At 40.2% G+C, this 22,249-nt stretch overlaps 1 protein-coding gene across 1 annotated transcript in view; it reads right to left on the reverse strand.

Moving 5' to 3' along the window:
* The window catches only part of abcd3a (ATP-binding cassette, sub-family D (ALD), member 3a), a 123,868-nt gene that overhangs the window by 68,613 nt on the left and 33,006 nt on the right, over nt 1-22,249 (reverse strand). Inside the window, 7 exon segments of the mRNA XM_034172654.1 lie at nt 41-110; nt 198-340; nt 2,075-2,131; nt 2,410-2,533; nt 8,514-8,585; nt 10,374-10,459; nt 10,461-10,476. Of these exon segments, the coding sequence (XP_034028545.1) occupies nt 41-110; nt 198-340; nt 2,075-2,131; nt 2,410-2,533; nt 8,514-8,585; nt 10,374-10,459; nt 10,461-10,476 (568 nt within the window).

The following is a 22,249-nucleotide window of genomic DNA, read 5'->3' on the forward strand; positions in this document are numbered from 1 at the left end:
AAAATTGTACGTCTTCATTGTTATCAGATGTGTTACCGACCAGTTTCTTGAAGGTCGCATGAATGATCTGTTTTTCCCTCAAGTTTCCGTTATAGAAAGCAACCTCCTCGCTAAAATTAGGGAAATAATTTAAACATGTCACATCAGTACAAACAAAAAAGGACAGCAAATCAAGTTTAGGTTTCTGCGGCCTGTACCTGTTTGTGATTAGGCGAGAGTTGACATAGCGGTACTCTCCCTCAAAGCGTTGTTCAGTGACAGTCATCTTCCCAATGGGTCTCCTCAGTCTGGTCAGGAACAGACCAGAGATCAGCAAATAGGCCATCATAATGGCTGGTCCCTGTGTAATGGAAGGGGGACAGACTGGGTATTTCATTTAAGAGAACATGTTGTGTAACAACCATGAGCACACATGATATAAACAGTAAAATGAGAAAGCAAGAGAGAAAATATCATCTTAGCAACCCCCTAACCCAGTGATTCTCAAACATTTTTGCAGTGTAATTTATACAACACTAAACATGATCATGATCAGTGTGGCCAGAAAAACTTGATGTTTCAACACGAAAAGTTGTCCAAAACTGGCAAAATACAGATAAAACTAAAAAAAAAAAAAATGCTGTTTGGATAGCAGACAAAGCAATGCACCTAAAGCATACATAAACAAGAGTAATCAGAGATTTCTGACATCTGCCAAGGGTTGATGAGGACTCAAAATAAGAGATATGTGATTCACATCATGACCCAGAATTTACCTGGATCCGGATTCCACAACAAAATGCAATAACTGCATAATGATCCAGAATGGTCCAACTGATCCAGATGTAGTAATTTGATATTTAATTCACAAGCATGTCGTTGTATCTTTCTGCTGCAGAACCTGCATATTGATCCAGATCACTCCCAACATCCAACACTAAAAGGGTCTTCCTTTGCACAATAGCTACATGTGATTTTAATTTTGTCAAGATTCATCAAGCAGATTTGAGATGATCCTCAAAATGGTGAAAATTAAGAAATTATCCAGATATGGGATCTTGATCCCAATCCACTCCAAAATTTAATGGAGTCTCCCATGGCCTAGTAGCCATCTGTGGTGAAAATTTTGTCTAAATCTGTGCAATAGTTTTGACATAATCCTTAAAAGCCTACAAAGTGAAATCTTGAGCTAGAATCAGGACCACCTCCAAAATTCAGTGGAGTTTTCCATGCCCTAATATGTATCTGTGCTGCAAATTTGGTGAGAATCTGAAGTAGTTTTTACATAATCCTTCCAAGACTATATAACGTGAAAGCTCCAAAATTTAATGGAGTATTCTGTGGCAAAAATTTTGTCAAAATCCATGCAGTAGTTCTGATGTAATCCTGCTAACAGAGAGACAAATAAATAAATGCCTATGATTTTATTACATCCTTGGCAGACAAAAAAACAAAACAAAAAAAAACTTTGCAACAAAACCAATTAATTTACCATTTACTCTCCTCTCAAAATAAAATAACATGAAGAATAGAGGAACTGTGCCTGTTTATAAGCACTACAAGAGTTTCAAATCCGTGTGACAATTTGCCAATATGCATGTGACATAACGATGCTTCATTTGGGGAGTCATGTGATTTTTTTTGCAGGGTGAAGTGAGGCATCTAAACATCTTGCAGTGACACTTCTGCTTTAAAAGATCGATACTGTGTCGGGCCGTCTGCTTCGAGCATAACATCACTATGTGCCCTAACCCGTAGTCTTGTAAGATTTCTTTCTTAAACGCTCATTGTAATTTATACAAGTATCTCAGTATCTCTGTCAACATGACTTGACAAAGGGTGGAATATTTACATCTTTTAATTTTATTTATTTTTAAGAGACCTTAAAATTGCCTGCTCGCCTGTTGTTAATCCCTTGATGAAAGATGGAACTTTGAGTACTGCGCTAATCTTTATTGCAACTATTGATGTCAGTTTTCTAACAGAGGAATTATGTTCAAAATAAACATGCCTTAATCTTCAAAATGCATTACCTTGCTTGGAGCAACATAAAGCACCAACATACTCCAAAATCTACAGTAGTTACACTGCTCACCTGAGCACCAATGGCACTTGTCAGCTTGAAGATGTACAAACCAATGTCCAAGAGAGGCTGGAAGACAAAAACAGTTTCTCAAAATATTAATATCCTCTGATAAACTATCAAGTGTGTATCAGCTAGACTTGTTATGTGGTACATTTAACTTGGAATGATTACTTCCAGATAGAGTCAAATTTGATACTTTTCATGTTGCCACAGAATACCATTCTGCCAAAACCAGGCCAGAATCTTAACTAGCAGTCACGCACAATATTTCTAAGCTTCTCGGCATTTACACTACAAAATGTGTTGATTTTGTTTAGACTGGCTTAAGCATAAAGGTGGTGTACCTTGCTGAGGTTGGAGTAGAGGTCTACCACACTGTTGCAAAACTTCTCCACATCCTGTGTGAGAAGTTGATCTGCATTAGCTATCCGGTTGTCCAGATTTCCCATTTTGTAGTAAGTGAAACCCCTGAAGGAAGAGAACAAAGTGAACAAAAAGCAGCCAGAGAGCTCCGGTTCTTTAGAAACAGTGACAGAATTTTTTTCCCCAGCACCCTGCACCTGCTGGATTGTAAATTGTCTGGCTGATAACACTACCGTAAAATTCATATCCTACTTCAAGCACCTCTGTTAAATAGTCTCCAAGACAGGTGACCTAAAACAAGTAACTGATCACCATAAAGCACTGGCATCAGTAGTTATGTAATCACTGTGTAGAGCTCAACACATCTCCCAACAAACAAAACTATCTACAATGCCTTGGTAGTACTATTTCTTCTGTATGGATCTGAAACCTGGCATACTGTCATTCAGGATCAACTGCTTCAACAGTAGGGCTTGTAGGAAGATAGAAGGCACCCACTGATTTGAAAACATGTCCAAGAAAGACCTCAGAGGACAGATCCAACAGCCACCCACCTTGCAGCAATGTAATGATTCGGTTTGTTTGGACAAATCATGCGCTTTCCACCCAAGCACCCGATGACTGCCATCCTGGAGTTTAACCCTCCTCAAGCAGGATGGAAACAGCCGGGGCCCCGGCACCTGTACACTTGATGTGATAGCCCAGGACCTTAAGGCACGCAATATCACTCTGGACCAGGCAGAACAGCTGTCATGGAACCGGTGTAGATGAACATGACTGGCTGAACTGGCCAGTTAAATGCATACGCAAGAGGACTAAGTAAGCAAGCAAGTACTAAGCCCCCCAAGTTTGCCCATTTAAATACAACTTTAAGAATTTTCACAAATCAAACAATGAATGTCAGTGCCGGTGACATGAATGTCACTACGGGGATAAATTAATCTCCCAACAAGTTTAACACCTTCACCACTAACAGGTAAAATGATTGCATTAAGCTTTTTGAGCTGTCAAAAAGTTCCATAAAACTCTTTCAAAAAGGCACTGCTATGAGTTATTAGTTTATAATAAATTATACAAACCCAATACCAATGAAGTTGGGACGTTGTGTGAAATGTAAATAAAAACGGAATACAATGATTTGCAAATCCTCTTCAACCTATATTCAATTGAATACACCACAAAGACAAGATATTAATGTTCAAACTGATGGACTTTTTTGTTTTTGTACAAATATTTGCTCATTTTGAAATGGATGCCTGCAACATATTTTAAAAAAAGCTGGGACAGTGGCAACAAAAGACTGGGAAAGTTGATGAATGCTCAAAGAACATATGTTTGGAACATTCCACAGGTGAACAGGTTAACTGGAAACAGGCGAGTGTCACGACTGGGTATAAAAAGAGCATCCCCAAAAGGCTCAGCCACTCACAAGCAAAGATGTGGCGAGGATCACCACTTTGTGAACAACTGTCCAACAGTTTAAGAACAATGTTTCTCAACATTCAATTGCAAGGAATTTAGGAATTCCATCATCTACAGTCCATAATATAGTGAGAAGATTCAGAGAACTTTCTACACGCAAGCGGCAAGGCCGAAAACCAACACTGAATGCCCGTAACCTTCGATCCCTCAGGCAGCACTACATTAAAAACCGACATCATTGTGTAAAGGATCTTACCGCGTGGGCTCAGGAACACTTCAGAAAACCATTGTCAGTTAACACAGTTCGTCGCTATATCGAAAAGTGCAAGTTAAAACTCTACCATGCAAAGCAAAAGCCATACATCAACAACATCCAGAAACGGCGCCGCCTTCTCTGGGCCCGAGCTCATTTGAAATGGACAGACGCAGAATGGAAAAGTGTGCTGTGGTCTGATGAGTCCACATTTCAAATTGTTTTTGAAAATCATGGACGTCGTGCCCTCCGGACAAAAGGGGAAAAAGTCCATCCAGATTGTTACTAGTGCTAAGTTCAAAAGCCAGCATCTGTGATGGTATGTGGTGTGTTAGTGCCCATGCCATGGGCAACTTACACATCTGTGTTGGCACCATCAATGCTGAAAGGTACATCCAGGTTTTGGAGCAACACATGCTGCCATCCAAGCAACATCTTTTTCAGGGACATCCCTGCTTGCAAGTCAATGCCAAGCCAAATTCTGCACGTTACAACAGCGTGGCTTCGTAGTAAAAGAGTGTGGGTACTAGACTGGCCTGCCTGCAGTCCAGACCTGTCGCCCACTGAAAATGTGTGGCACATTATGAAGCGCAAAATATGACAATGGAGACCCTGGACTGTTGAACAACTGAAGTTGTACATTAAGCAAGAATGGGAAAGAATTCCACCTACAAAGCTTCAACAATTAGTGTCTTCAGTTCCCAAACGCTTATTGAGTGTTGTTAGAAGGAAAGGTGATGTAACAGTGGTAAATATACCACTGTCCCAGCTTTTTTGAAACATGCTGCAGGCATCCTTTTCAAAATTAGCAAATATTTGCACAAAAACAAAGTTTATCAGTTAGAACATTAAATATCTTATCTTTGTGGTGTACTCAACTGAATATAGGTTGAAGAGGCTTTGCAAATCATTGTATTGTTTTTATTTACATTTTACACAACATCCCAACTTCATTGGAATTGGGGTTGTAACTTTAGTTCTCAGGGACACAGATTTGGTTTTAAATTTGATTCTTATTCACATATAAATGGGAAACAACAACAGATTTTTCTGTCCACCTGAAGACATCAGCATTTCTGGATACTGACAATTTATGTGTCGTGCAAAACAGCGCACAAACATTTACCTTATAAATATCTGACTTATAAGTATCTGAAATGTTTATCATATTTTCCTTCAGCTGAATATTTCAGCCCATATAACTAAAGAACCATAAAATGTAGATTTATCAAGCTCGAGTTTGCATGGCCCTGCAACAGACTGGCGCCCTATCCAGGGTGTACCCCGCCTCATGCTCTATGACTGCTGAGATAGGCTCCAGCCCCATGCGACCCTTAAGTGGAGTAAGCAGTTGAAGATGAGTGAGTGAGTGAGTATGCATGGCGACAATCTGAAGTAAATTCTTTCCAAATGCCCCTATCACACCGAGCTCACTTCAATTTGCGTCATGCGCCGTCATGACGACGGCACGTGGAAGCAATCCAGTGCCGAGGCGATGCAGCTCAATGCCACAACAGCGCGAGGGACGCAAAGGATGAAGCGAATCGGATGCCAAAAATTAAACGGTTAATTTTTTTTGTTTCCTGTGCTCGACGCAGAAATTAAGTGGTTTCAACAGAAGTCGGGGCAACACAACGGCACTCAACGTGACTGGAAGCCACACCCTCACAATACGTTACCAGACACCAATTTATGATTCCTGCTGTGTTCCATTGTTCCCACAGCATAAATCATGCAGGATTGTTTTTATACCATGTACACAATGCAGTGAAACTACACGCTCAGAAAGAGCACAGAAAACAAATGCTGATTGCAGCCTGACTGCTGCTGCAGCTCCTCGCACTTAAATTCTCTCACAACTGTGATTAATAAAGTCCATAAAGTTCTGCTCACAGACTGATTGCCAGAGACAGGACATGTCCACATCCAGTAAAAAGTCCTGACATCTCCAGTCCACTCACGCACGATTCGTCATTTACACACAAAAAAAAAACAACCAATTGTCTGGCTGCTGCAGTTCCTCGCTCTCCACTCAAACTCTATCTCTCATCACTGTGTTAAATAAAGGACAAAAAAAGGACATAAGTCCTGCTCACAGACTGATTGTCAGAGACAGGACATGTCCACATCAAGTATAACTCCAGACTTCTCCACATTTACTCACGGACTGTTCGTTCGCGTGTGTGTGCATGCAGCTTGCAGTCAAAGTAAGAAAAATAAACTAGAACAGAACTCAGTGCAGACCTGCACAAGAACAAATATAAACTAGAAGAGAAATCAGAGAGCACAGTCTGGCTGCAGCCAAACTGTGCACTCTGATTCCTCTGCGTCCTCTCCTCCTCTCTGCCCCCCTGCTGCACACACCTGAGGCAGACATTCCTGTGTCGTCATGAAGCCACAGGAAGCAACTCGAAGTTGGCCCAGTGTGAAATTATAGAGGGTTTGGCTGCAGCCAGACTGCACTCCGATTTCTCTTCTTGTTTATATTTGTTCTTGTGCTGAGCTGCAGGTGTGCGCTCTGAGTTCTGTTATAGTTTATCTTTCTTCCTTTGACGGCGAGCTGCGCGAGCATGTGCATGAAGGAACCGTCTGTGTGTAAATGTGGAGACGTCTGGAGTTATACTTGATGTGGACATGTCCTGTCTCTGGCGATCAGTCTATGAGCAGGACTTATGTTCTTTTTTTGTCCTTAATTTAACACAATGAGGAGAGAGTTTGAGCAGAGAGCGAGGAACTGCAGCAGCCAGACAGTTTTTTTTTTTCTTTTAATTGTTCACGTGCGCACGCGAACGAATGTTCCGTGAGTGGACTGGAGATGTCCGGACTTTTTACTGAATATGGACATGTCCTCTCTCTGACAATCAGTCTGTGAGCAGGACTTTTATGGACTTTATTTAAACACATCTGTGAGAGAAGAGCGAGGAGCTGCAGCAGCAGCATATTTTTTTCTGTGCTCTTTGAGCGTGTAGTTTTACTGCATTGTGTACACGGTATAAAAACAATCTTGCGTGAGTTATACTTCGGGAACAATGGAACACAGCAGGAATCATAAATTGGCGTCGGGTAACGTATTGTGAGGGTGTGGCTTCCAGTCACGTCGAGTGCCATTGCGTTGCCCTGACTTGCGTTGAAACTACTTAATTTCTGCATTGAGCACAGGACACACACACAAAAAAAATTAAACATGTTTAGTTTTTGGCACCCGACTGGCTTCGTCCTTTGCGTCCCTCGTGTTGTTGTGGCATTGACCTACATCGTCTCGGCACTGGGTTGCTTCCACATGGCGCTGTCATGACTCGTAGATATCAAAGACTTACCTGGAGTGTTATCTTTTGTGTATAAACAATAATTAACAAAAAAGTTGGGTTGCTGTTTTGGTCCTTTTTGCTTGTAGTTTCAGCACAGCAAGGAGTTCACATTAAAATCTGTAATGGCAACCCCCATTTGTGTGGACAAGCAGTGGCATGTAACATTTTATCCTTCAGTCCTCAGATCAGGATGCAAAAAACATCACACTTAATATCCACTGTGGCGTCTCAGAGATGTTTCCAAACGATTTTACATATACAAACTTCATGACATCAGCACACAAACTAAATACGACTAGGGCCAGAAAAACAAAAATAACTTTCAGGTTTATTGGTGGTTTGCAAACCAACACAGTACATTACTGCCACCAACTGTTTGGGCCAAAAAATAACTCAAAATTCCCCACAGAAGTAAATATCTGGATTGCCGGGAATCTTTCATCACTGAAAATAGTAACACCACGACTATCTTTCATAAAAAGAACGCCTTAAGTGCGACATTCCTCAGTTTTAAACGTGCTGAAAAGGGCCATACTAAAACACGAAATGGACAAAATGGGGACTAATAATGACAAAATGGGGGGTAAAATGTAACGAAATGGAGCAGCGTTAACAAGACTGACTCCAAAGAAGTAGATTTATTTAACTGTTTGGCTTTTGTTTTTTGCGAGATGCGCTCAGTACTTGTAGTAGGGGTAGGTCCGCCATCTGGTGTTCAAGAGATGAAACTTCAGTCAATGGGTCAGTCTGCTCCATTTCGTTATGTTTTACCCCCATATCGTTATTATCAGTCTCCATTTCATTAACAAAATTTAATAAAAGTACTTAATTGAATCATATTTAGTCAGTCTGCTCCATTTCATTACATTTTACCCACATTCTGTCCATTTCCTATTTTAGGATAGCCGTGCTGAAAGTAATCAAGCCCTGTTTAATAGTGTTTCTCATTTCAAGTGTAAAGAAAATTCCTTGTCATGAATTTTTCGTTTTGTTTTTTGTATGCAAGTGGCTCTGGACATCTCAAAGTAGTAAAAAAAAAAAGTGAAGTGAAGAGAAGTGAGTTATACTAAGAAAAATACGGTGATGTGGTGGTCGTACTTACTGCAGATACTGATCATAGAGGTTCTTGGTGAGTCTCTCACGAAACCTAAGCTTCAATTCATTAAGCCCCCAACTTAAGGAAGTTGTTAAACCAGGGCTATCTAGGAGGGCAGGGGAGAGTGAAGAGAAAGATGCAAACAACATCAGTATGACCAATTTTGTTAAATGCTTTGTACATTTTAAAACGGTAACAAAAAGGGGTTGGAGAAGCATGCAAGAACCCAATGTAAAGTGATGAACAAAACATCAAATTCACCAACAATGAATCATACAACCACTGCATCAAATGGCTCTTTAGCATAGTAATCACTCAAAAAGCATGAAATGACTAAATAAAGTGATAGAAAAGTTAGTAAACACAAAAAATGATAAATTAATACGAGGTCTCTTAGATAATAAACCGACCCTTTTATTTATTTTTTTTTTAACTATATGGATTTGAATGACATGCGATTACACCAATCATGCTTGAACCCTTGTGCGCATGCGTGAGTTTTTTTACGCGTGTCAGTGACGTCATTTCCCTGTGGGCAGGCCTTGAGTGAGATGTGGTCCCGCCCTCTCGGCTGAATTCCTTTGTTTCACACGCTGCTCGAGACGGCGCGCGTTGCTTTATCAAAATTTTTCGGACCTGTGAGGAATATCCGAGTGGACACTATTCGAGAAATTAAGATGGTTTTCTGTGAAAAGTTTAACGGCTGATGAGAGATTATGGGGTGTTTCTGTCGGTGTAAGGACTTCCCCACGGAGCGGGACGTCCTGCAGCGCTTCCAGGCGCTGTCGTCGGCCTGTTTCGAGCTTAAACATCCTAATTTAAGGCTTAATCACCCAGGACATTGTGAGAGAACAGAGAAGATTCAGAAGAGGCCGGCATGAGGAATTTATGCGGACATTCCACTGTTTAAGGACATTTTTTTTAATGAAAGACGTACGCGCAAATTCGCCGAGTCGTTTCCGTGACGACTCGGGCAAATCTGTGTGCGCCGCGACAGGAAAAACACCTCCGTGTTGAAAACCATTTGTAGAATTCAGGCGGCTTTTAATGGCTTTCAACAAGTGAGTAACTGAGAAATTGTTTAACAGCTTGGGCATGTTCCAACTTGCCCGTTAAGATTCCAACGGAGGTGTTTTTCCTGCCGCGACCCCCGCGGTCGGGTCCAGCCCGACATGCGACTCTGCCCGCACGTTCTTTCATTACAAAATGACCGTTAACAATGGAATGTCCGAATAAACTCCTCATGCCGACTTCTTCTGAAAGTTCTCTGTTCTCTGACGACTTACTGCGTCAACAGAGCCTGAAAATGTGGAAGTTTTCAACTTGAAACAGCGAGACGCTGCCGCCTCAAAGCGCAGATCGCCGTCAGCGCCGTGGACCGTCCGTAAAGCGACACTACCAGACCAAAATCTCTCATCAGCCGTTAAAATTTTTACCGAAAACCAGCTGAATTTATTGAATGGTTGTCCACTCAGTTGTGCCTTACAGTTTTTGAAAAAATTTTTATCAAACAAGCAACAGTCTCTGAGCCATTCCTAAACAATGAAAAAAAAAAAAATCGACGAGCGGGTGGACGACTCCTCACTCAAAGATGCCCACAGGCGAATGACGTAACCGACCGGCATGAAAAAACTCTCGCATGCCCCACGAGGGTTGAAGCATGTCTGATGTAATCACACGTGATTCAAACCATAGGGTTTTTGAAAAATAATAAGGTCGGATACTTTTCTAATAGACCTCGTAAATGTTAATTTAAAAAAAATTAGATCAGGCCTCCTCTGTACACTTTTCAGAAAAGAACAGTCTAAAATGGACTATAAATGCTGAGTTACCATATAAAAGAGATATAATCTCAATACATAGAACACAAGAGGAGAAAAAAAAAATAGGACACTTACAAGAGGCATGAATTTGATAAAGCTGAACAAGGTCCTCTTGAAATCTTTAGTTGTTGCGACCAATAATTGCACTGCAAACCACAACATGCATAATGAGCAAATTTTCATAAGCAGATTCATATACTATTGCTTCATACATGTTCCACAGTTCTGCATAAAACAGAGAAAAGAGACCAGTGGAGTCCTGACAGTGACAAGCGTAAATACTATTCAATTTATGCATTTTGAAGTCATTTTTACCCCTTGCAAAATGGTGTAATTGTACAATCATTTGAGCATTAAAATTCAATGTTTATTTTAAAAACAGCCACTACAGTTTATGTAGCCCAAAGTCAAATTGTTTGAGGACAACAACCCACACATTCCCCCAGGACACACAGAATTGCAATAGGTGCATCAATCATTAACACATAGTCAATCAATCAATCAATTTTATTTATATAGCGCCAAATCACAACAAACAGTTGCCACCAAGGCACCTTAATATGTAAGGCAAGGCCATACAATAATTACGTAAAAACCCCAACGGTCAAACACGCACCCCCTGTGAGCAAGTACTTGGCGACAGTGGGAAGGAAAAACTCCCTTTTAACAGGAAGAAACCTCCAGCAGAACCAGGCTCAGGGAGGGGCAGTCTTCTACTGGTACTGGTTGGGGATGAGGGAGAGAACCAGGAAAAAGACATGTCTGTGAGGGGAGCAGAGATCAATCACTAATGATTAAATGCAGAGTGGTGCATACAGAGCAAAAAGAGAAACAAACACTCAGTGCATCATGGGAACCCCCCAGCAGTCTAAGTCTATAGCAGCATAACTAAGGGATGGTTCAGGGTCACTGATCCAGCCCTAACTATAAGCTTTTAGCAAAAAGGAAGTTTTAAGCCTAATCTTAAAAGTAGAGAGGGGTTGTCTGTCTCCCTGATCTGAATTGGGAGCTGGTTCCACAGGAGAGGAGCCTGAAAGCTCCCATTCTACTCTTACAACCCTAGGAACTACAAGTAAGCCCGCAGTCTGAGAGCGAAGCGCTCTATTGGGTGATATGGTACTATGAGGTCCCTAAGATAAGATGGGACCTGATTATTCAAAACCTTATAAGTAAGAAGAAGAATTTTAAATTCTATTTCTAGAATTAACAGGAAGCCAATGAAGAGAGGCCAATATGGAGTGAGATATGCTCTCTCCTTCTAGTCCCCGTCAGTACTCTAGCTGCAGCATTTTGAATTAACTGAAGGCTTTTCAGGGAACTTTTAGGACAACCTGATAATAATGAATTACAATAGTTCAGCCTAGAGGAAATAAATGCTATGAATTATTTTTTCAGCATCACTCTGAGACCAAGGACCTTTCTAATTTTAGAGATATTGCGTTAAATGCAAAAAAGCAGTCTACATATTTGTTTTAATATGCGCTTTGAATGACATATCCTGATCAAAACGGACTCCAAGATTTTCTCACAGTATTACTAGAGGTCAGGGTAATGCCATCCAGAGTAAGGATCTGGTTAGACACCATGTTTCTAAGATTTGTGGGGCCAAGTACAATAACTTCAGTTTTATCTGAGTTTAAAAGCAGGAAATTAGAGGTCATCCATGTCTTTATGTCTGTAAGACAATCCTGCAGTTTAGCTAATTGGTGTGTGTCCTCTGGCTTCATGGATAGATAAAGCTGGGTATCATCTGCGTAACAATGAAAATTTAAGCAATGCCGTCTAATAATACTGCCTAAGGGAAGCATGTATAAAGTGAATAAAATTGGTCCTAGCACAGAACCTTGTGGAACTCCATAATTAACCTTAGTCTGTGAAGAAGATTCCCCATTTACATGAACAAATTGTAATCTACAACCCCTGGCAAAAATTATTTAATCACCGGCCTCAGAGGATGTTCATTCAGTTGTTTAATTTTGTAGAAAAAAAAGCAGATCACAGACATGACACAAAACTAAAGTCATTTCAAATGGCAACTTTTGGCTTTAAGAAACACTATAAGAAATCAAGAAAAAAAGATTGTGGCAGTCAGTAACGGTTACTTTTTTTAGACCAAGCAGAGGAAAAAAAAATATGGAACTCACTCAATTCTGAGGAATAAATTATGGAATCACCCTTATAATTTTTCATTCCCAAAACTAAACATGCATCAAATCAGATCTGCTCGTTAGTCTGCATCTAAAAAGGAGTGATCACACCTTGGAGAGCTGTTGCACCAAGTGGAACTGACATGAATCATGGCTCCAACCACGAGAGATGTCAATTGACACAAAGGAGAGGATTATCAAACTCTTAAAAGAGGGCAAATCATCACACAATGTTGCAAAAGATGGTGGTGTTCAGTCAGCTGTGGTCTAAACTCTGGACCAAATACAAACAACATGGGAAGGTTGTTAAAGGCAAACATACTGGTAGACCAAGGAAGACATCAAAGCGTCAAGACAGAAAACTTAAAGCAATATGTCTCAAAATCGAAAAATGCACAACAAAACAAATGAGGAATGAATGGGAGGAAACTGGAGTCAACGTCTGTCACCGAACTGTAAGAAACAGCCTAAAGGAAATGGGATTTACATACAGAAAAGCTAAATGAAAGCCATCATTAACACCTAAACAGAAAAAAACAAGGTTACAATGGGCTAAGGAAAAGCAATCGTGGACTGTGGATGACTGGATGAAAGTCATATTCAGTGATGAATCTCGAATCTGCATTGGGCAAGGTGATGATGCTGGAACTTTTGTTTGGTGCCGTTCCAATGGGATTTATAAAGATGACTGCCTGAAGAGAACGTAAATTTCCACAGTCATTGATGATATGGGGCTGCATGTCAGGTAAAGGCACTGGGGAGATGGCTGTCATTACATCATCAATAAATGCACAAGTTTACGTTGATATTTTGGACAATTGAAAGGATGTTTGGGGATGATGAAATCATTTTTCAAGATGATAATGCATCTTGCCATAGAGCAAAAACTGTGAAAACATTCCTTGCAAAAAGACACATAGGGTCAATGTCATGGCATACGGTCAATATCAACGAGCAGATGTGATTTGATGCAGGTGTTAGTTTTGGGGATGAAAATTTACAGGGTGGATTCCATAATTTTTTTCCTCAGAATTGAGTGATTCCATATTGTTTCCTCTGCTTGGTCTAAAAAAGTAACAGTTACTGACTGCCACAATCTTTTTTCTTGATTTCTTATAGTGTTTCTTAAAGCCAGAAAGTTGCCATTTGAAAGACTTTTAGTTTTGTGTCATGTCTGTGATCTGCTTTTTTCTACAAAATTAAACAACTGAATGAACATCCTCTGAGGCCGGTGATTCCATAATTTTTTGCCAGGGGTTTGTATTAGATAAATATGATTCAAACCACTGCAGCACAGTGCCTTTAATACCCTATGGCATGCTATAATCTCTGTAATAAAATTTTATGGTCAACAGTATCAAAAGCAAGCACTGAGGTCTAACAGAACAAGCACAGAGATGAGTCCACTGTCTGAGGCCATAAGAAGATCATTTGTAACCTTCACTAATGCTGTTTCTGTACTATGATGAATTCTAAAACCTGACTGAAACTCTTCAAATAGACCATTCCTCTGCAGATGAATCAGTTAGCTGTTTACAACTACCCTTTCAAGAATTTTTGAGAGAAAAGGAAGGTTGGAGATTGGTCTATAATTAGCTAAGATAGCTGGGTCAAGTGATGGCTTTTTAAGTAATGGTTTAATTACTGCCACCTTAAAAGCCTGTGGTACATAGCCAACTAATAAAGATAGATTGATCATATTGAAGATCTAAGCATTAAATAATGGTAGGGCTTCCTTGAGCAGCCTGGTAGGAATGGGGTCTAATAGACATGTTGATGGTTTGGATGAAGTAACTAATGAAAATAACTCAGACAGAACAATCTGAGAGAAAGAGTCTAACCAAATACCGGCATCACTGAAGCAGCCAAAGATAACGATACGTCTTTGGGATGGTTATGAGTAATTTTTTCTCTAATAGTTAAAATTTTATTAGCAAAGAAAGTCATGAAGTCATTACTAGTTAAAGTTAAAGGAATACTCGGCTCAATAGAGCTCTGACTCTTTGTCAGCCTGGCTACAGTGCTGAAAAGAAACCTGGGGTTGTTCTTATTTTCTTCAATTAGTGATGAGTAGTAGATGTCCTAGCTTTACGGAGGGCTTTTTTATAGAGCAACAGACTCTTTTTCCAGGCTAAGTGAAGATCTTCTAAATTAGTGAGATGCCATTTCCTCTCCAACTTACGGGTTATCTGCTTTAAGCTGCAAGTTTGTGAGTTATACCACAGAGTCAGGCACTTCTGATTTAAAGCTCTCTTTTTCAGAGGAGCTACAGCATCCAAAGTTGTCTTCAATGAGGATGTAAAACTATTGACGAGATACTCTATCTCACTTACAGAGTTTAGGTAGCTACTCTGCACTGTGTTGGTATATAGCATTAGAGAACATAAAGAAGGAATCATATCCTTAAACCCAGTTACAGCGCTTTCTGAAAGACTTCTAGTGTAATGAAACTTATTACCCACTGCTGGGTAGTCCATCAGAGTAAATGTAAATGTTATTAAGAAATGATCAGACAGAAGGGAGTTTTCAGGGAATACTGTTAAGTCTTCAATTTCCATACCATAAGTCATAACAAGATCTAAGATATGATTAAAGTGGTGGGTGGACTCATTACATTTGAGCAAAGCCAATTGAGTCTAATAATAGATTAAATGCAGTGTTGAGGCCGTCATTCTCAGCATCTGTGTGGATGTTAAAATCGCCCACTATAATTATCTATATTATCACATAGTGAGGCCAACAGGTAATTCAACATAAGCAATGGTAAAGTAGGAAGGGGTAATGTGACTGATACTGTTTAGTTTTGCTTAGACTTACAAATCTAACTTTTGCAAACCTTCATAAGCTGATTAGCAGGTATTGGGTACTCAAACCATTTTGATTCATAAGTCACAACCACAAGCATATGTGATACAACACCAAACACAAAACTAAAACGCAGTGATTTTTACCCAAGTCCATCAAACAAGGCATCAGGTATTGCAAAGACTTTGTGTCTGTCTGTCTGAGCTCAGCGTAAGTCCAGTGCTATTACTGCCAGAGTCTTCAAATTCACAAAGACATTCTTGGGACAGACCTTAGACAAGTTCAGAGATGGCAAACCTTGACCTACATTGGGTTGCAAAATTATTCAGCCCATTGGTAATTCATGAGTGACTGTGCAAGAAGGAGAAGAGTGAGGAAAGCCACCAAAGCACCCAGATAACCCAGAAGTTACAGGCTTCTGTGGCTGTGATTGGCGAAATTGTGCATAGTGAATGTTTTGCAGTTTGTATCCCCAGTTACACAGTTTCATGATGAAGTGGTGTTGGAGTTATTCTGTAGATACACTGTTTTATTTTATCATGCATGCTTTGTGTTCTCTGCTCTGGTAGAATGTAGTACTCTCTGCTCTGATAAAGTGTACTGTACTGATGTGATGGGTGAAGGTTACTTAAGATATGTGACATGACGTGCTTCTGCAAGTTGTGGTATCTCTGTGTGCACACTAAGCTCTTTTTCAGGACATGTGAAGATGACCCAGGCAGAATGCAGCCATAAGCGGAGCAGTGAGATAAAGAATAGAGAATTGAATGTTCCAACCACAGTGTGATTATGATACATTAGTCCTTGTGTCAGAAGAAGTGTGATTAATCGTTAGATGTCTTAAACACATCTTAATCGAGCCCAAGATTAAAAAGGTTCTGAAAGTCCTGAATGTATTGTGCAATCAGCGGTTCTGCGGCAACAGCTCACGCGCTATCACTCCTCCCCTTAGGAGCTGTACCGCCCATGTATGTAGGGAAGTCCTAAATAAAAGAGCAGGAGCGCAGGCCAGACTTTAGTGTAGCTTTGGTGTACAGCCTGACTTGCACTCCTCGCGAGCTAAAATTGACTTTCTGTCTCACTGGTATTTCTTGACTCTGTTTGTCTTGTTAAAGGTTTTAAGAATGTTTGGAGGAGAAAATACCCATCAAGTGGTACAGGAGGGTTTTATTAAAAAGAAGACCTGAAAGTTCAGCTACAATTTGCCAGAATGCGCATCTGAGATGCAAGCCCAGACTTAATGTTTTGGTGAAGAAACCCCTCCATCATGAAGCTGTATAACTAGGGACACAAAATGCAAAACATGCACTATGCACAATTTCTGCAATCACAGCCACAGAAGCCTGTAACTTCTTCTGGGTTGTCTGGGTGTCTTGGTGGCTTTCCTCATTCTTCTCCTTGAACATTTACTCAGTTTTTGAGAAGTGTCTACTCCACACAGATTTACCATAGAGTGCCACACTGTCTGTATTTCTTCATAACTGATGTAAATAAAGTTCAAGACATATTCAGTGATTTTGAAATGTTCATGTATCCATCCCCTGACTTGTATGAAGAAAACTGGCAAAGAAACTGATTATTTACAGGTATTATACCAAAGGGGCTGATTACTTATACAACCCATCATCTTCGCTTTTATATTTTTAATTAATTTATATTGTAGCGATTTACTTTCAGTTCGAGTCTAAGGAAGATAATTTTAGAAATTTTTATACTGAGAAACCTGATTTACTTTTTGTATTTAAAATGCCATACATAAACAAATAAAAATGTGTGAAATACCAAGGGGCTGAATACATTTACAACCCACTGTATAAAGTACAACAAAATCATTTGACTAATTCTGCAACAACTAATCTGAGCCCCCCGCCCCAGACCTCAAGATATATGTGTGAGGAATTTCTTCTGTTGTAGTTTGAGACTGATCCAGAATGTTGCTTACAAGCGAGCAAAAAGGGAGACTGGTGGAATTCTACTTTGAGACCATATCCATCGTGCACATACTATGAATGCCATAACTCTTACAAACAGAGATGAAATTAGAAATGAACACCAGGGATAAAATTCCCTGAGATATGCTTCAAGATGACATCAGTATCCAAAAGTGTATATTCTACGGCTTTATTTTTGGGGACAGCCTGAGGTTAAAATGTTACATTCTGTTCCTTTTTTTTGAGGGGCGGGGGTGACAGTCGAACAGAGTAGAGCGGCACTGTGACGTCAGTGGCTGGTCTAGCTAGCTGCAAACTCCATTTTGTTTGTGTGTAAACATAACCTCTGTCATATATTATGTAAAAACTGGAGAGAAATAATATACAAATAATTAATGTTTGAGTTCAATTGTATGAATATTTCAAGAGGTGAAAACTGGAATGTTCCATTCAATGAAGTGAAGCAAAGTTGAATGGTACATTCCATCTTTCACTTAATTAAATATTCGTTCCATTGAAAGAATGTAAAAACATTCATTATTTGTTTTATGTAACAGCTAAAAATTGATCCTTGTCATTTGATATTATATTCATTTATAAAACAACAGAAAAGGGAGAGAAATGGCCACTGGAGGTGAATTCCACGATGTATCGGTAAGAAATTTTGTTGTTAACGCACAAGGAATGAGAAGGAGTGCTGCAGTGGTGTGAATATTGATGTAAAGCACCGGTCACACGGCACTAACGAAGGACACTGAAGTCAAAATGAAACAAGAACTCTGGACTTACAGTGACTTTCAGAGACATCATTCAACCGTCGTCCAGCTTTGCACACAGCCTCTCCAGCCAGAGATGGCATGCGAATGTGCACACAGCAGTCTGTGGTGCACAGCCATTGTGTGCACAGAGCCTCCCCAGTTACAGATGGCATGCGAACATGCAGATTTATTGTTCACTTGGGATTCGGTGTCCTTCGTAGTGTTGTGTGACCGGGGCTTTACATTCGTTGCTAGGAAGTACAATGACCAAAATACCAACATTCTGGGCGCAATGAACGTGTTCCCACTATTATTGGAGTTCTTTGTGCGACTGACATCGTAATTCAAGCATTCAAAGGCTATTTCCCACCTCCAAACAACTCCAACCACTAGGGCAGTCACAATTATTACAATATTCGCCAATCGCGATTATTTTTCATATTCGCAAATCTTTTTCATATTCATGATTACCATGAATTGTTTATTTTATCCACAAAGTTGCATAAAACGACATTGTGCTGCGCTAGCAGCCGCATGCAGCGCTGCAGCCTCGCTGCCTCACTCGCTCCGTTTCCCTCTCATCTTGGTCGAATGGTTAGCGAGGCTAGGATAAGGTGAGGAGGTTCTGGTTCCAAAGTGATGTACCACGGCACCGCCGTGGATGCATTTCAGTTTTAAGCCTAATGATAAGGGAGAGCCCAGTAACGTGGAGGAAGCAATATGCAAACTTTGCTTTAAAAAAGTACCAGTCAAAAGCGCTAACACCACAAATCTGAAACAGCATCTACAGACCCCACACCCACAGCAATACGCCGAACTTGGAAAGATCACACTAGCAAAATCGCCAGCTGGATGCAACAGCACCTGGTGCATCCCGTCAACTGGCTCTTGGCGAATCTTTCGGATGACACTCGAAGTATAAACAGGACAGTGTAAGATGGCGCACGTTAACAGACAGTGTAACGTGGTTCATCGCTAAGGAAATGCAGCGATTTAAAGAAATGCTGCACAAGTTTGATAAGCAGTATGACCCACCAGGCAAAACATATATCTCCAAGACTGCAGTACCAAGACTGTACAACAATGTGAAGACTGACATTCTCAAGGAGCGAGGTTGATTTTTACTCACTCACTACTGATGTGGTCACGCTCTAACATGACCCCATACATGAGCCTTACAATCCACTACCTCACAGCTGACTGGACTCTGCACTCCAGGTGTTTGGAGACAAGATATACTCCAGACAACCACATGGCAGATGTTCTTGCGGAATCCTTCAGTCTACTTTGGCAGACTGGGCACAAGATGAGAAGAAAATATCCTGCATTACCACTGACTATGGCTCTAATATTAAAGCTGCAGTGAGGAAACTTGGATGGCCATGGCTGATGTCCTTTACCAAAAAGTAGTACATGCAAGTATGTTTCAAGTATACTTCCAGTTTACTTTTTATATACTTATCAGTACTATTTTTGGTAAGGGGTGCTTTGGCCACAACCTCCATTTGGCTGTCAAAAATGCTGTAGCAAGTGAAAAGGATAAAACAAGCTATGCCCTGGGACTGTGCAGGAGTCTGGTCAACACTTTCAACCTGAGCTGGATAAAGAGGAGAGACCTGAAGAAGGCATAGCATGACGCCAATCTCACTGAACGCAGTCTAATTCTGGTGAGCTATTAATATATTAAAGACAAAATAAATATTTTGTTAGAAACATGATGCACACACACTATAAATACATAAATTTATAGTGTTTATATTTTATGTAGAAAGTTTAGAAACATTACTTTTCTCTCTATTAATGCACAGTCCTCAGCATAAATGAGAACACCTCTTCAGATTTGTCAGAAAACCTTTAGTTTCCTTTCACAATTAACATTTTCTATGGCATACTATACCACAAAGTACTGCCCCAAATATGGGCCATTGATTGCAAACAAGATATTTTTTTTTTAAGTTCCACACAAAAGCGTTTTTCTCAATTTAACCCTCTGGGGTCAAGGCCGTCGTATACGATGGCTAAGACCAAGCTTTACTAAATTATAAATAACTTTTGAATGATATGAGATAGAAACTTTTTTTTTTTTGCTGAAAAGTTAACTCTGCAGACTTTCGAGCCAGCCATCGGCCATCTTTGTACTCCTCATAGAAGCTGTGTACGTGTGCAATGTGAGTGTCCAATCGGAATTGGTTCACTGTCACACTGGTTTTCCAAAATCCAATCGTAGGGCAGATTTACCTCACGTGAAAAGCCAAAGATCGTTTTCAGGAGTGATGTGTTACTAGATGGCCCGTTCGAATAGCCCCGTGTGCTCCAATGAGTACATACTATTAGTACATACTCAGTGTGCCCTGCGCCATTACGCACAGCGATCAGTGAAAGCAGGAGCACACAGAGAGCCTCTGATCTTATGTGCTCAAACAAAGTGTGTAATTATCAGGATTGCTCCACTAGTTTGCATATGAATATTACTGGATAACTGTTGCTTTCTCTGTGTAAAGCACCATATCGATGGACAACAAAACGCATAGACCACTTTGTATATATTGTTCAAAATGTGCATTTGTGTTTATTGTTCAGTCTTTCACAAGACCTCAAATTACCTTTATAAAGTGTCAAAACAGTTATTATAGTTTGCTGTGTGTTTCGAATAAATGTGTGTGGAAAATGAGTTTGCGCTTTATTTTTCCTTGCCTATTTTTGATTGTAAACCTTTATTACACTTATAAAACACAACAAAAACACATTCTGAAAGCACAGGTTGTCCTGAAAAAAAAATAAAAAATAAAAATGAGACATAAAACTTGATTGTGGGATGCAAGGAGAGCTGTTAACAGCAATAATAAAACATTTATGCCAGGTGAGTGAACTGTCCAAAAAATGCCCTCGGACCCCAGAGGGTTAAGATCATGATGCAAAAATTTGTACACCCTAAGCAAAGGGGTGGGAGCAAAGCTAAATTTTAGTAATCATATAACCCTTATTTTCATCTTATGGTTTAAAAAAGTTAAACTTGTAATTTTTTCTTTTTTCCCCACATAGATGAGTAATACATTGATTTTAATAGGGGGTGTACTCATTTATGCTGGGCACTGATAATAAATTAGAGTCTAGACAAAGAAAAGCAATGTTTCTACATAAACTATTTGTAATTGTTAAACAGTATTTAAATTGGATTTTCACTTGAAATCTGGACATGAGCTGTGATTCATCTCTAAGTGTTGTACATATAATGTTTTGAATAAATGCTGGGTTATTGTTAACATGTAATGTTGATATAATGAGCAAATGTCTAAACAATCTTATCTTGCCTGCAAGGATGTCGCTACATGATGGGGTACCACGCAAAAAAATGGCAGAGAGGGTGCTGCAGCAGCTCCCTGCCATAAGATGTGTGCTGATGAATGACAGAAAACATGGACACCTCAGCCCGACCTGGCAGGATGTTGCTGTCTTGGAATCCATCAACACAGCACTGAAAACGGTAGCTGATTTCAATGTCTTATCAGGGGAAAAGTATGTGACCGTGTCCTCTATGAAGCCTGTGCTGGAACTTCTAAAAGAAGAAGTGTTAGCCCCAGACCCAGATGAGAGCACAATCACAACAAACATCAAGAAAAAAAATGTGTAGTGTTCTTGATGAAAGTACAGCACACCTCCACTTCAAGAGCTTCTGAAAAAGGCCAAATTCCTCGACCTTAGGTACAAGGAGAGCAGCACTGGGGATGATTGTACAAGGGGCCAGATTCTAAGGGAGATCATCAACATGAGAGTGCCAGAGGATGGAGGCAACAACAGCAGCTGCAACAGTGATGGAAGTTAAGATGAAAACAAGGATGATGATGTGCTACCTTCACCTCTTCCTGCCAAGAAGAGGCAGCTGTGCAACCTGCTGCAGCACAGAAGAATCCAAATGGCTAGACTGGCTGTACCAAAAAGATTCAGGCTGAAACTGACTAAAACGGTACCTGCAAGAAGTGTTAGAGCCTCCCGCATCTGATCATCCGATATGGTGGCGTGACAACCAAAAAAAGTTCCCTTTGATGACCAAGTTGGCAAAAACGTACATGTGCATTTGTGCGACTTCCACTGCTTCCGAAAGGATGTTTAGTACAGCTGGAAACATTGTGTCCCAAGAGAGATGCTGCCTTAGAGCCAATAAGGTCAATATGGTTGCCAGAAACCTACCTTGCCAGGAGGAATGAAAACCTTGATGGGCATGCAGATGTGATAATGATATGGATATGGTTTAGGGCAGGCCATCGTATTTTTGTTGTT

The sequence above is a fragment of the Thalassophryne amazonica genome, chromosome 1, assembly GCF_902500255.1.
Source record: "Thalassophryne amazonica chromosome 1, fThaAma1.1, whole genome shotgun sequence".
NCBI classification, from domain to species: Eukaryota; Metazoa; Chordata; class Actinopteri; order Batrachoidiformes; family Batrachoididae; genus Thalassophryne; species Thalassophryne amazonica.